This window comes from Pongo abelii, chromosome 8 (genome assembly GCF_028885655.2).
Source record: "Pongo abelii isolate AG06213 chromosome 8, NHGRI_mPonAbe1-v2.0_pri, whole genome shotgun sequence".
Classification (NCBI taxonomy): Eukaryota; Metazoa; Chordata; class Mammalia; order Primates; family Hominidae; genus Pongo; species Pongo abelii.
In genome coordinates, this window is record NC_071993.2 from 101,254,344 (window position 1) to 101,267,829 (window position 13,486).

The 13,486-nt window shown below is 38.7% G+C and overlaps 1 protein-coding gene across 3 annotated transcripts in view; it reads left to right on the forward strand.

Annotated features, from left to right (window-relative positions):
* TBC1D12 (TBC1 domain family member 12) overlaps window positions 1-13,486 on the forward strand; it is a 136,696-nt gene that overhangs the window by 69,096 nt on the left and 54,114 nt on the right. For all 3 annotated transcript variants that reach the window (XM_054522672.2, XM_009245643.4, XM_054522673.2), the window contains exon 3: window positions 5,045-5,160. In XM_054522672.2, the coding sequence (XP_054378647.2) occupies window positions 5,045-5,160 (116 nt within the window). The remainder of the gene's footprint in view (window positions 1-5,044; window positions 5,161-13,486) is intronic.

A 13,486-nucleotide genomic window follows, 5' to 3' on the forward strand; every position in this document is an offset into this window, starting at 1 on the left:
AATTTTTGCATTTTTTGTAGAGACAGAGTTTCAGCATGCTGGCCAGGCGGGTCCGGAACTCCTGACCTTAAGTAATCCACCCGCCTCAGCTTCCCAAAGTGATGGGATTACAGGTGTGAGCCACTGTGCAGGACCTGGAGTTCTTTCTTGATGGGGCACTTTCTTTTCTACTACTGTGTCCCCAAAATTGTAGCCCTTTGGCCTTTCCAAACTAACAGCCAAGCTTCCTTTGGGGTCCCCCTTCCTGCCCTGATGTTCAGTATTGCCTCCAGGCATAACAGTTGAGTGATCCTCAGGCTCATCTTGTTTGTTCCTCCTTTGTCAGGGACTGCAGAGATTGTTTGCAGCAAGAAAGTTGGTGTGAGTTACCCAGTTCACCAAGTGGGAGTCTGCCCTATGTCTCTGAAGAATTTTTTTTTTGTTGCCAATTTGTATATACCTAACTTTTAGGAAAATGTAGATGAAAATCAGTTCTTACTTAAATTTCTCATTACATCTTCAAATCACATGGAGGAGGGGAGAACTGAGAGAACAGTAGAGAAATGGAGTTGCTGATTGATGTTTATGCTGTGAACCTCTTGGTCAAACAGTCCAAAGTTAACTGATTGTATGGAATATTCAGTTTTAAGAGCTCATAAATTTGCCTAAACCTGTTTAAGTTGGGTTTTCTGTTATATATAATCAAAAACATCTTAATAAATAGCATATAATCTTGTGATGAATTTTGAAAGTACTAGTGTTAATATTTGATTATTATTATTATTTTTGAGAGAAGGTCTCACTCTGTCACCCAGGCTGGAGTGCAGTGGAATGATTATGACCCACTGCAGCCTCCACAACCTGGCTCAAGTGATCTCCCACCTCAGCCTCCCAAGTAGCTGAGGACTAGAGGCGCATGCCACCATACTTGGCTAATTTTGTATTTTTTGTAGAGACAGGATTTCACCATGTTGCCCAGGCTGGTCTTGAACTCCTAGGCACAAGTGATCTGCCCGCCTTGGCCTCCCAAAGTACTGGGATTATAGGCGTGAATCTGTGTGCCCAGCCGTATTATTTCTAATACAATTTGTAATTCTGTTTTTTTTATTTTTTTACTTTTTATTTTTTTATCCAGGAGTGCTGCTATATAATTTGTAATTCTGATTGCATTAGGATGGCATGTTTAATTTATTCACCAAACATTTAAGTTATTTTGATATGGAAATCTGTGCTATTTTCTGATAAAGATGAGCTCGTACAATGTTTTAAAGCTTTTTTATTATTATTACTCTAGAAATTTACAGCACTTTTATGACAAGGATGTATGTGGAAAGTGCTAGAATACAACTTCTTATGTGAATGATGTTTGAGTGACGATTCTGTACAAAACTTATTCCTAGGTCGGGTTCAGTGGCTCACGCCTGTAGTCCCAGCACTTTGGGAGGCTGAGGTGGGTGGATCCATCTGAGTTTAGGGGTTCGAGGCCAGCCTGGCCAACATGGTGAAACCCTGTCTCTATGACAAATACAAAAATTAGCCGGGCATGGTGGCACATGCCTGTAATCTCAGCTACTCAGGAGGCTGAGGCAGGAGAATGGCTTGAACCCTGGAGGTGGAGGTTGCAGAGAGCTGAGATTGTGCCACTGCACTCCAGCCTGGGTGACAGAGTGAGACTCTGTATCTCCAAAAAAAAAAAAAAAAAAAAAAAAAGGCTCATTCCTCTCGTAGATACATAAATTATATTCTAGCTGCTTCATTTTGAGTTGCTTTATATATTAAATGTATACTTAGTTCACGTTTTATAAAGGACAGCTTTCATCAAACTTGGCTTTATCCAAACTTTCAGTGGTTTCCCATTTTGTTCATGATTAAGTCCAAATATTTTAGCCAGTGAAAGGCCCTGTAATTTAACCCACACATTTCTAATCTTATTTCTCATCATTTTTCCTATTCAATGAAATTAATGTGTTTCCCTGATCCATGCCTTTGTTTGCTCCTGCTGACCTGTTCTTTTAATTCTTTCTGCCTATCAGTACCCATCATTTTTGCTCCAGTTCCGATCCCACCTCTTAGTAAGATCTTTGTCCGTCATCCACCATGGCCATGAGTGATCTCTCATAAGGTATACTTTATTTTTTGTTGTTTACAAAGCCAATCAACACTGGTTTCATAAGGTGAACCAAAAGTCCTTCATTTCTAGTCTCACTCTCCAGAGGAGAACCTCTTAATATTTCCTTGATAATTTTATGCATATTTAAATATGTATTAGCTTATTTGGTTGTTACTAACTTTGGCCACAGTATTGGAGAACACAATTCTGTAGGCTTAATTATATTTAACTTTGATTTTTCTTTTGGCAAGAATATTTCAAGAATGGTAGTGTATACTTCATATTGCATCATACAAGAAATAATACTGTCTGGGGGTCTCCTTTTGTGATATTTAAGTGGATTGGGGATTCAGGCATTGTCAGTCTGATCTACCCGAATGAGCCTTTCACTGAATGATTTTATGAATCTCATTCTTTTAAATTTTCATCAGCCAGGCACAGTGGCCCATACCCATAATCCTGACACTTTGGGAGACAGGGCGGGAGGATTGCTTGAGCCCAGGAGTTCAAGAACAGCCTTGGCAACCCTAAGGAGATCCCATCTCTACAAAAAAAAATTTTTTATGTCATACATAGCTACTTTACTGCCTGTTAATATATAGCAAGATAATAGATTGTTAAAAGGCAGGCTCTGGAGCCAAACTGCCTGCTGGTAATGACCTTCAGCAAGTGAGTATACATCTTTGTGCCTCAGTTTTTCTCCACTGGGAGGGCCCTAACAGTGCATGGTTACACAGTGTCAGTCAATGTTAGTTGTTATTAATATATTGGTTTAAAAGTTTGATTTTGCTGTCTACGTGCTTGGCCTTTGCATGGAAAATGTTTTATTGGATAATATTCATGGTATTCTGTTTGGCAGTGAAACCAGGTTACCTTGTAGGAAAATAAAACGCCATTTAAATTATAATAAATTTATTATTTTTCTATAATTTTTAGTAAGAAAAACATGAGCAGAAAAGGGATTTATTACGTTGGAGTTTGTAATGAAGAAAAGAAACATTGAGCATGATTATATATTCTAGATATTAGGAAAGAAAATTGGAAAAGACAAAAAGAAATGAGTGACATTATTGTTTTTGATTATGAATGGCTGTATGGTTCTTTGAGATGACAGTTAATAAACATAAGTGCACACAATCCTAAATAATTTGATAGAGGAGAAGTTTCTAAAAACCCAATGTGGTGATGGAAGGGAACTCTCAGATAAGCAGAGCATAGATATAGTAGATGGAAGATGTAGAACTAAAGATGAATATGAAACTTTATAAACAGTGGCTGGAACCAGAAGGTAAGCTGAAGTTTATAACACAACATAAGTTGTTTTTTAAAAGTAATATCTCAATTAAGTTTAAGCTTCAAGATCATCAAGGCCGGGCGCGGTGGCTCACGCCTGTAATCCTAGCACTTTGGGAGGCTCAGGTGGGCGGGTCACAAGTTCAGGAGTTTGAAACCAGCCTGACCAACATGGAGAAACCCTGTCTCTACTAAAAATACAAAAAAAATTAGCCAGGCGTGGTGGCACATGCCTGTAATCCCAGCTACTCGGGAGGCTGAGGTGTGAGAATCGCTTGAACCCGGGAGGCGGAGGTTGCAGTGAGCCGAGACCATGCCACTGCACTCCAGCCTGGGCAACAAGAGCATAACTCCATCTCAAAAAAAAAAAAAAGAAAAAAAAAGATTATCAAATTTTTAAGAAGTATGGAACTATCAGGTCTCATTTTACGATTGCCCAATTGAGTAAGGAGAAATAGGCTTTGAGTTGGAAAAGATGTAACAATAGTATTAAAAGAATTACAGGCAATTGTAGTTAAGCAACTAAAAAGTGAAATATCTGACCACTTTAAGTGCGTTTTATTTTCTTCATATAAATCAGTGTCTTCTCTAGCCACCAGTGGACTTGCATAGTTCATGAAATCATTGAGTAATATTTGAGAATGTAATGAAAAATATAACTAGTGCCTGGAGATGATCAGATGCTAGCTTGATTTTTTAGAAAGGAAAAAATGTGGGTACTGAAACTTGCAAGCTGGTAAATTTGGTATTGATCTTTGGCAAATTTCTATAAATAAATTTCAGAAGTTTGGGAACATTTATGGAAGAATACTTGAATGGAGAAATTTAAATGTGTTTACCATATATTATATTAAATTAATTTATTTTAATTAGAATTATCAGGTTGGATGAATTAGAAGAATACTATAGAAAGTTTCTTAATTTTAGTGAAATGTTTGACAGTCTGTGGCTATATTTTTGAATAAGATGTGTTAGCAAAGTGTTGTTTAAATTTAGAGTAAGTAGATGTGTTTGTAATAGTAGACTGAAATCCAAAACTATCATTTCATTAGAGGTTGAATGTCACCCTTGAGAGGGATCTTCAGAGCAATACAGTGACATTATCTATATCTTGTCTCAACATTTTAATCACTGATCTAACTGAAGGTTTAGGAAGTAGGCTTATCTACTTGTAGATTATTCAAAGATGGCCTGGATAGCTGATATCATAGAAGGCAATTAAGAATGTCTCCCTAAAACTTTAATTAATCTAGTGTATTTCTGTCTTTCCTTCTCTTACATTTTGATACTTTGTATGTAATATATATTTATAGTTTAGGTTGCTTCAGGAAAACAAAAAAAAACAACTTTTTTAATGTTTTGTTTTTAGTAGAGGTGAGGTGTTGACCCTTGCCCAGGCTGGTCTTGAACTCGTGAGCTCAAGTAATCCTGCCACCTCGGCCTCCCAAGTGCTGGAATTATAGGCATGAGCCACTGCTCCCAGCTCCCCTCCACCTCCAAAACAAAAAACTTTTATTTTTTGTCTGCTTGATATTTTTACCAAATTATTTTTTGAATTGTATGTGTCCCTCATTATAGCATAATATTTTTAATGATACAGATTTAATAATACAAATTATGCTGGAGCAGTTTCTGCATAAGGTATGTTTTAATTTACTCTAGGAATATGAAGCACGAACAGGGAGGACCTGTAAACCACCACCTCAGTCTTCAAGACGCAAGAATTTTGAATTTGAGCCGCTTTCTACCACTGCCTTGATTCTTGAGGATCGACCATCGTAAGTATTTTAGTGATAATCAGTAACATTGTTTATATTTTAAAGTTAAATTTAATTTTGTTAACTATTTTAAAAGATAGCGAGAAAGATATTGAGAAAGGATTTAATTTTTACAAAATTTAATCCCTGTTGTCTATCCTAAAACTATTTGGGGAGAATATATTTTTCTTGGGTTTTTTGTTTGTTTAGAGACAGGGTCTTGCTATGTTGCCCAGGCTGTTCTCAAACTCAAGTGATCCTCCTGCCTCACTCTCCCCTTCCAGGATTGTAGGCATGCACTGCTGGCCCTAGTAGAGAGTATATTGTTGTTGTCTAAGACTTACGCATATTTTCTAGAGGTCTCTGTGAGTTAATATACGAAACATAATAAAGTATTGGCTCTTTATTTCTGTTTCTATTTCAACTTTCTGCTCCTCCATCTTAACATGATAGGGCAGTTATTTTTCCTTTCTTGACATTTAGTATGTATTTAAGATGTGCTTGTCTTTGCCTTTTGTACTATGTAACTACTTAGGTAAGCAAAAGTTTTATTAAGGAAGTAAGAGTACACTCCCAAGAGAGGAGTGAGCTGACCTGGCTGGGAGCCTACTATTATTATTAAGAATACATTTCTTATTTATTTATTTATGTTTGTTTGTTTGTTTTATTTTATTTATTTTTAATTTTTTATTTTTGAGACAGAGTTTTGCTCATTCACCCAGGCTGGAGTGCAATGGTGCGATCTCAGCTTGCTACGGCTTCCGCCTCCTGGGTTCAAACCATTCTCTTGGCACAGCCTCCTGAGTAGCTGGGATTACAGGCATGCACCAACATACCTGGCTAATTTTTTTGTGTGCATTTTTAGTAGAGACAGGGTTTCGCCATGTTGGCCAGGCTGGTCTTGAATTCTGGACCTCAAGTGGTCCACCCATCTCAGCCTCCCAAAGTGCTGGGATTACAGGTGTTAGCCACCATGCCCAGCCTAAGAATACATTCTTAATGCTCAGCAAAGCATCTTAAATTGTTCTTTTCCTGCTGTACATCAGAACATTGTCTGATTTATTATTAAACAAAACACATCCTAAAGCAAGACCACTTGGTTCTTCGCTCTTTTTCTCCTCCTTGGGTTCTCTGGATCAATTCTTTTTCTTTTACTAGAATTGTCTCTCTGTCCGTCTCTTTCTTTTTAATTTAATTTAATTTGTAGAGGCAGAGTCTTGCTCTGACATCCAGGCTGGAGTGCAGTGGCACAATCATAGCTTACTGCAGCCTCGAACTCCTGGCCTCAGACAATCCTGCCACTTCAGCCTCCCGAGTAGCTAGGACTACATGCGCACACCACCACACCTGGCTAAAGAATTCTTTCTCTCTCTCTCTTTTTTTTTTTTTTTTTTAATGTAAAACTTCCTAGCCTTTCTTGCCATTTTCCTGATCTGGACCTTTTTCTACCCATTTTCCTGATGAACATAATAAAAGAGTCTGGAGCCAAATAGAAGAGTGTAGAATATTTTTTGGACATTGCAAGAGAAAAAAAGCCGGACTTATTAAGTACATTATTATTTTATTCTGGTTACATTCCCTCATACTAAAGAATTGTGGTCCTCAATGCTCCTCTTTTAGGATTTGATGAATATGTTTATAATCATCTTTTCGTTGTTTAAAAAAAGCGTCTTAGAAACTTAGTTATGAGAGCATGTGAAATTTTATTTCAGACTTGCTGCCAGGGATGAAAATGAACCAGGCCAATTCAAAGATTCCTTTCTTGGTGGAGACATTTATAGGAAAATAAGAGTGGTTAGATAAACAAGAAAAGAATAAGTTGTTAAAGATCTTTAGACTTTGCAGCTGTCAGCTGAGTACGTAGATAAGTTCCCAGAAGAGCTTGCTTAAGCTTGATAAAATTTATCCGAAATGGATTATACTTTTTAACGGGAATGTTAATTTCTTCCCAGAAAGCGTTTATGAAAATATCACTCAAAAAGTTCTGTTCTAGACAGTGTTGGGGACAAATCTTTCTTTACACCATACTCTATTTTATATCATATCTGCCTCTTTAGGTTCTGCCTCCATGCCTTTGCTCATGTTATTCCCCGCTCTTGGAAGGCCTTTATCTTATTTCTACTTCTTACTTACTCAATCCTTAAGGATTAGGCTTTATCTTTTCTATCAAGTCTTTGGTGATTTCTTCAGCCTTCCGTTGTATCTACTTCTCTTGTACCTTTCTTGTCACACACAAACAATTCCTTGAAATAATGTTCAATGGAATTGGCTTGAAATAATATGGTAGGTACAATAACATTGTGAAAAGAACTCAGTGTACAAAAATATATAAACAGCTGAAAAAAGTACTTTTATTTTCACTCTCTTGAACTATCTATAGTTATATTAATTGTAATATATGTTATAGCTTTTATTCTGTTTCTGTGTGTTTGCTCCTCTGTAATATAGAGACTGAATTTGGTCTCTAGTGTTCTACTCAACACTGAGATGCTGTGGTTAATTAACAATTTTGTTCACCTTTTTAAATTTGAAGGGGCCTTTTTGGTGGGGGGAAGTTATTTGTATGACTTATATTTATGTAACTAAAACAAACCAACAAAGTATCTTCGTGGTATTGGAGTATGAGGGTGTTTAATCACTTATTTCTTCTTCTTCTACTTCAACCAATTGAAAAATAGATAATGGAGAACAGAAGAGAATGAAACCTTAAATTTTATTGAGCATAAAACCAGATGAGGGGAAGAAAACTGTACATGGGAATACCTGGGTACAACCTGAGTACTAAAGTGGAACTTTGTACTTTATCTCCCTCAGAATACTCTTCTAGCAGACTTGGGCCAGCTAACATCTATCTAGTTATAGCCCAAGAAGCTAGAACAGAGATCTGAGTAATCTTAGGTTTCTTCTGTTTATGGATGCAGGCAGGTTCAAGAGGCCTGTTCTGCTTTTGTGTCTTATCTACTGGTAATGCCACTACTTCGACTATGAGGTGGCATCTGGAAGAAGATAGAAATTATTCTACAGCAGGGTTCCCCAAACCCCAGGCCACAGACTGATTCTGGTTAGGAACTGGGCTGCACAGCAGGAGGTGAGCAGTGGGGTCTAGACCATGTGGGAGGTCTAGATGTGGGATGTGAGGTTGTGCAGAGAAGAGGTCTATTTAGATCTGCAAATTTCACCTTATTAAACAGAAGACTAGATCTCCTAAACTGTGCCCAGCAAATCATTTGCCATGACTTGTAGAAAAGAAACAGAGGAGCTAGGCATGGTGGCTCACATCTATAATCCCAGCACTTTGGGAGGCTGAAGCAGGAGGATCACTTGAGGCCAGGAGTTCAAGACCAGCCTGTGCAAAAGAGTGAGACCCTGTCTCTACCAAAAATAAGCCAGGGTGTGGTGGCACATACCTGTAGTCCTAGCCTACTTGGGAGGATTTCTTGAGCCCAGGAGTTTGAGGTTACAGTGAGCTGTGATTGTGCCACTGCACTCCAGCCTGGGTGACAGAGTGAGACCCTGTCTCAAAAAAAATAAAATAAGATGACAGAGATTGCAATTGTAAAAGGGATTAAGCTTCACACCAGCAGCATTTCATCTTATGTGAAGAGAAGGATCAAGCCTATTTGGTGGAAGCCAGTAGGTGGTTAGACATCTTAAAGGTGGGATTTGTAGTTAAACTGGAAATGTAGGCCAGGTGTGGTGGCCCATGCCTGTAATCCCAGCACTTTGGGAGGCGGAGGCGGGGGCAGATCATGAGGTCAAAAGATCGAGACCATCCTGGCCAACATGGTGAAACCCCATCTCTACTAAAATATGAAAATTAGCTGGGCATGGTGGCGTGCACCTGTAGTCCCAGCTGCTCAGGAGGCTGAGGCAGGAGAATCGCTTGAACCCGGGAGGTGGAGGTTGCAGTGAGCGGAGATTGTGCCACTGCACTCCAGCCTGGTGACAAAGCGAGACTCTGTCTCAAAAAAAAACTGGAAATGTGATTTCAATTAAGCTGTTTCTCCAATGATAAAATGAAAATTTCTAAAGGTAAATGAAATACAGCTATCAATCAAGCAATTTTCTGTGTCTTAAGGGCTCAGAGTCCAGTCAGAAAAACAAATCAATGTAGTAATTTCAAACAGAGGAACTTTAGTAGAGGAATTCATTGCAAGGTTGTTGAAAGGACTAGAAAAGCAAAAGAAGGGAATATAGGTTCAAAAGATTAATAATTCCAGAAAGGTGTGTATTGCTCTGGGATGTAGAAGCAAAAGAAAAAAATAATATTATCCAGAGTCCAGTATCACTATTTACCTGAAAACTAGATTTATATTTAGCTTCTATTTTTTTCCTGTGGTCTTATTTTCTTTACAGTAAATGAAGTTTTTTTTAAGTATTAACATAATGAAAAGGGATGTTGTAATTATTTTATATGGAACTATATGGAATCCATCATTGCTTTTATCTTCACAATTCTTTGTAATTCTAGGAAGTACTTTTGCTGAAATTTAGGAACAGTTAAATCCAGTATTCTTTTGCAGAAATCCAGAGAGGCAAGCAGAATAGCTTGTAAAAGGAAATAAGAGTAACTTAAGGCTAGGATTTTGGAGTTAATAGTTGGTCCTATGACGTAGGTAGAAAGCAGCTTTGGACAGAATCGATTTGCAAGATTTAAGGCAGTTAGTATGTGTAGGCAATACTAGGAATTATAAGATTCAACGGATCTGGATGTGAAGACTAAACTCCATGGATTTTAAATGTGGTTGGAGTTTGTGATGGCTCTTGACCTTTAGAGCACCATCATTGATTTATTGGTATATGATTAAGCAATTACATTCAGCTATACATAAGAGACTCCCCAAATAGTAGCCTAAATATGCAAGAATTTAAGTATGTAAGTAGCCCAAATTAAGTAGTTCAGTGCTGGTATGGTGGCTCCATGCATCAAAGACAAGGGTTGATATCTTTCACCATATTCAGAAAAAACTTCATTTTCATGCTGACCTTATGCTAACCGCAGAATGGGCTTGGGGACCCACTGGGCCCACAGTAAGAAAGACTTGAGCTAAAACTCCACTAATTGCCTGACCTCTACATACCTCTACTTTGACTCTGGACTATGGTAACATTTTGGGTCTCTTGCAATTAGTGTCAGATCAGAGCCGATATCCAGTAGTCCCTGAACGATCTGATTGTTTTCTTTTACCTAATGAATAGTTACCCTGGTAAAAGGCTGTAAGCCCCTTTGGGGAAGGCTGGGAGAAAGATTAATAGTATAAATTTTTGATAGTGTACTGGAGTCCTCTCAAGGGGACCCATCATCTTCTGCATTCAAAGGATTCTGGGTCTGTAAACTGGCTCAAGTCTGGGGAGTGGTGGAGGAGCCATTAGTCTTCATGATTCAGGATAGACTTTTGTTCTCTTGACCTAGCACTTTTCTGCTTATATAGATCAAGTAAGAATGTAGTAGGCTTCTTTTTTTCACTTCTAGCAACACCATATCAACACAATCACATATCAACTAGCCAACACAACAGGTCTGTGCAAGTCATACTATTCTGATTGCGGCTTTGACTCTGCTGTTCATTATGGTAATTCTGCTCGCCTTGCTTTGATGGTTGAGTGCTGCCACTTGGTCCCTGCCACCCCAGGATTCAGTTATTCCCTTTGCATTTAGGTTTCCCAGTTCAGTGACCGCAGTTCCCACTGGAAGGTCTGGCCTGCAAAAAAGTGATCACAGAATTCTTCAAGGATGCTGGGGCTTCCATCACAATTTCATTTCTCACAATTGCAGTGAAAAATATGTCATCTGTGCCTGTAATCCCAGCACTTTGGGAGGCCGAGGCGCGCGGATCACGAGGTCAGGAGATCGAGACCATCCTGGCTAACACAGTGAAACCCCATCTCTACTAAAAATACAAAAAATTAGCTGGGCGTGGTGGCGGGCACTTGTAGTCCCAGCTACTTGGGAGGCTGAGGCAGGAGAATGGCGTGAACCCGGGAGGCGGAGCTTGCAGTGAGCTGAGTTGGCGCCACTGCACTCCAGCCTGGGCGACAGAGCGAGACTCCATCTCAAAAAAATAAAAAGAAAAATATGTCATCTGTGGGGTACAATGGCTCATGAGTGTAATCCTAGCACTTTGGGAGGCCAAGGTGGGAGGATCATTTGAGCCCAGAAATTTGAGACCAGTCTGGGCAACATAGGGAGCTGCTGTCTCCATGCAAATTTTTTTTAAATTAAAAATAAATTTTTAAAAGCGACAAGTATGTTTTCTGGACCATCCCTGTATAGGTGAGTGGGTTTTAAATGACAAACCTGTTCTGACCTTCCCATCTCCCTAAGCCTTTGAATTCCTTCCTCTACGTTAAACCAAAGCAGGTCTGACATTTCCACCTCACTCACTGTGGGCCACCTTTTGGTTCAAGTTTTAGCCAATCAACCAACTAAACTATTAGAGCCCGTTTCTAATTCTCTGGGCTGTAGCAATTAAGTACAGCATCTCTGCTTAGTGGACCCATATAAATGTGTCCTGATCCAACTTTATCTTACATCAGTCCTTGTTCTTTCCACCATTATCTTATACTCTTAGTGTCCATTCCCATACTTGTTCCCCAAATTTCTGTGTGTATAAATTTTAAAACTCTTTTGGAGTATATTATGCCTCCTCATGGGTCTCACTTTGTAACTCACCTTTAGGAGCCTGCTGAGTCCTGAGTTTAGTTATAGGCCTAGAAGCAAAAGGGTAGTAAGGGTAGGTCCTGAGGAGAAACATCATTGTCTTGCAGGGCAACTGCCTCAGGGAAGGCCATTACCATTTCCTTAGGCAATGCAGGGTTGATCACCTTCAGATGGTGTAGAGAGGCCTCTTCCACTGGCAAAGAAAATTCAACAGAGTTTAAAGGCTCAGTGTCCCCAGCTTCATCAAGGTCTTCCCATGTATCCCTATCTCAACTTTCAGGATCCCATTATTTCCCAAACAGTGCCCTCACTTTAACAGGAGACACCTTGCGAGGCTGGGAGTTCAAATTTGTTGTAGTTCAGCCAGTCACAGAATGAGATTCTGTATTTGATTTTCAGCAGTTGCAACCTGCTACTACAGGAGATGAGGGTCCTCAAGGTGCATAGAAGCTTTTAGTCATTTATGTGGTCCTTTAAGGTGGGAATTCAAATCTCTGAGTTCATCCTTTTCTTTTTCCACTTTGTCTAATGACATTAGGAGCAACCAGCCAATCTAAAACTAAAAACTAAACTATTTTTTAGTTTTCCAAATATGTTCAAAAGTAACATGTACATAGTCACCCAGCTTCTTGCTTCTTATTAGTGGTTGGTTAGGAGTATCCAGTGGGGATATTTTGCTAATCTCTGTTGCCAGGTCACACACCGTGGACTACCAGTGCTCTCTTTACTACTGCAAATTCCCATGTGGTATCATTTTTCTTCTGCCTGAAGAAGATTCTTTTAACATTTCTTATTGTATTAATACTAGTCTGTTGGCAGTGAATTTTTTTTCTTTTGAGTGCTTTTAAGAATTTTTCTATCTCTGATATTCCTCAATTTGATTATGATATGCTTATTGTTTTCTTCATATTCCTTCTCTTTGGGGTTTGTTAGGCCTAATGTATCTTTGCATTTGCATTTATAGTTTTCTATAAACTTTAGAAAAAGTTTAGCCTTTGTTTCTTCTCTGTTTTTTTGTTCTGCCCCCACCCCCATTTCTTCTGAGATGCCATAAATGTATGTTGTTTGATAGTGTCCATGTCCCATAGCTCATTTAGATGCCCTCACTCTCTCCATCCCTCCCTTTTTTTTTGGTCTTTTTCTCTGTGTATTTCATTTTGTGTAGTTTTTCTATTATATTTTCAAGTTCACTGAATTTTTTTCTTCTGCAGTGTATACTCTGCTGTCAGTCCCATCACTCTATCTTGTGTGTTTTTCATTTTAGAAATTGTATTTTTCATTTGTTACATTTTTATTTGGGTCTTGTTTCCCTTCTCTTTATATTCATACTTGCTTCTGCCTATATATATAAAAAAATATATATATAAACCCTCATTGCCCAGAACCAGTAGAAGAATCACGATCTATGGCAGCTACAACCTTACAAAATGTATTTCTTTGGTAATAAGAGTTGAGGCTAGGCTCAGTGGCTCATGCCTGTAATCCTGTCACTTTGGGAGGCCGAGGTAAGTGAATTGCTTGAGCCCAGGAGTTCAAGACCAGCCTGGGCAACACAGCAAAACCTTGTCTCTACAAAAAAAAAAAAAAAAAAAAAAAAAATATATATATATAAAAAATTAGCCAAGTGTGGTGGCGCACTACTGTATTCCCAGCTACTTGGGAGGCTGAGGTGGGAGGATTGCTTGA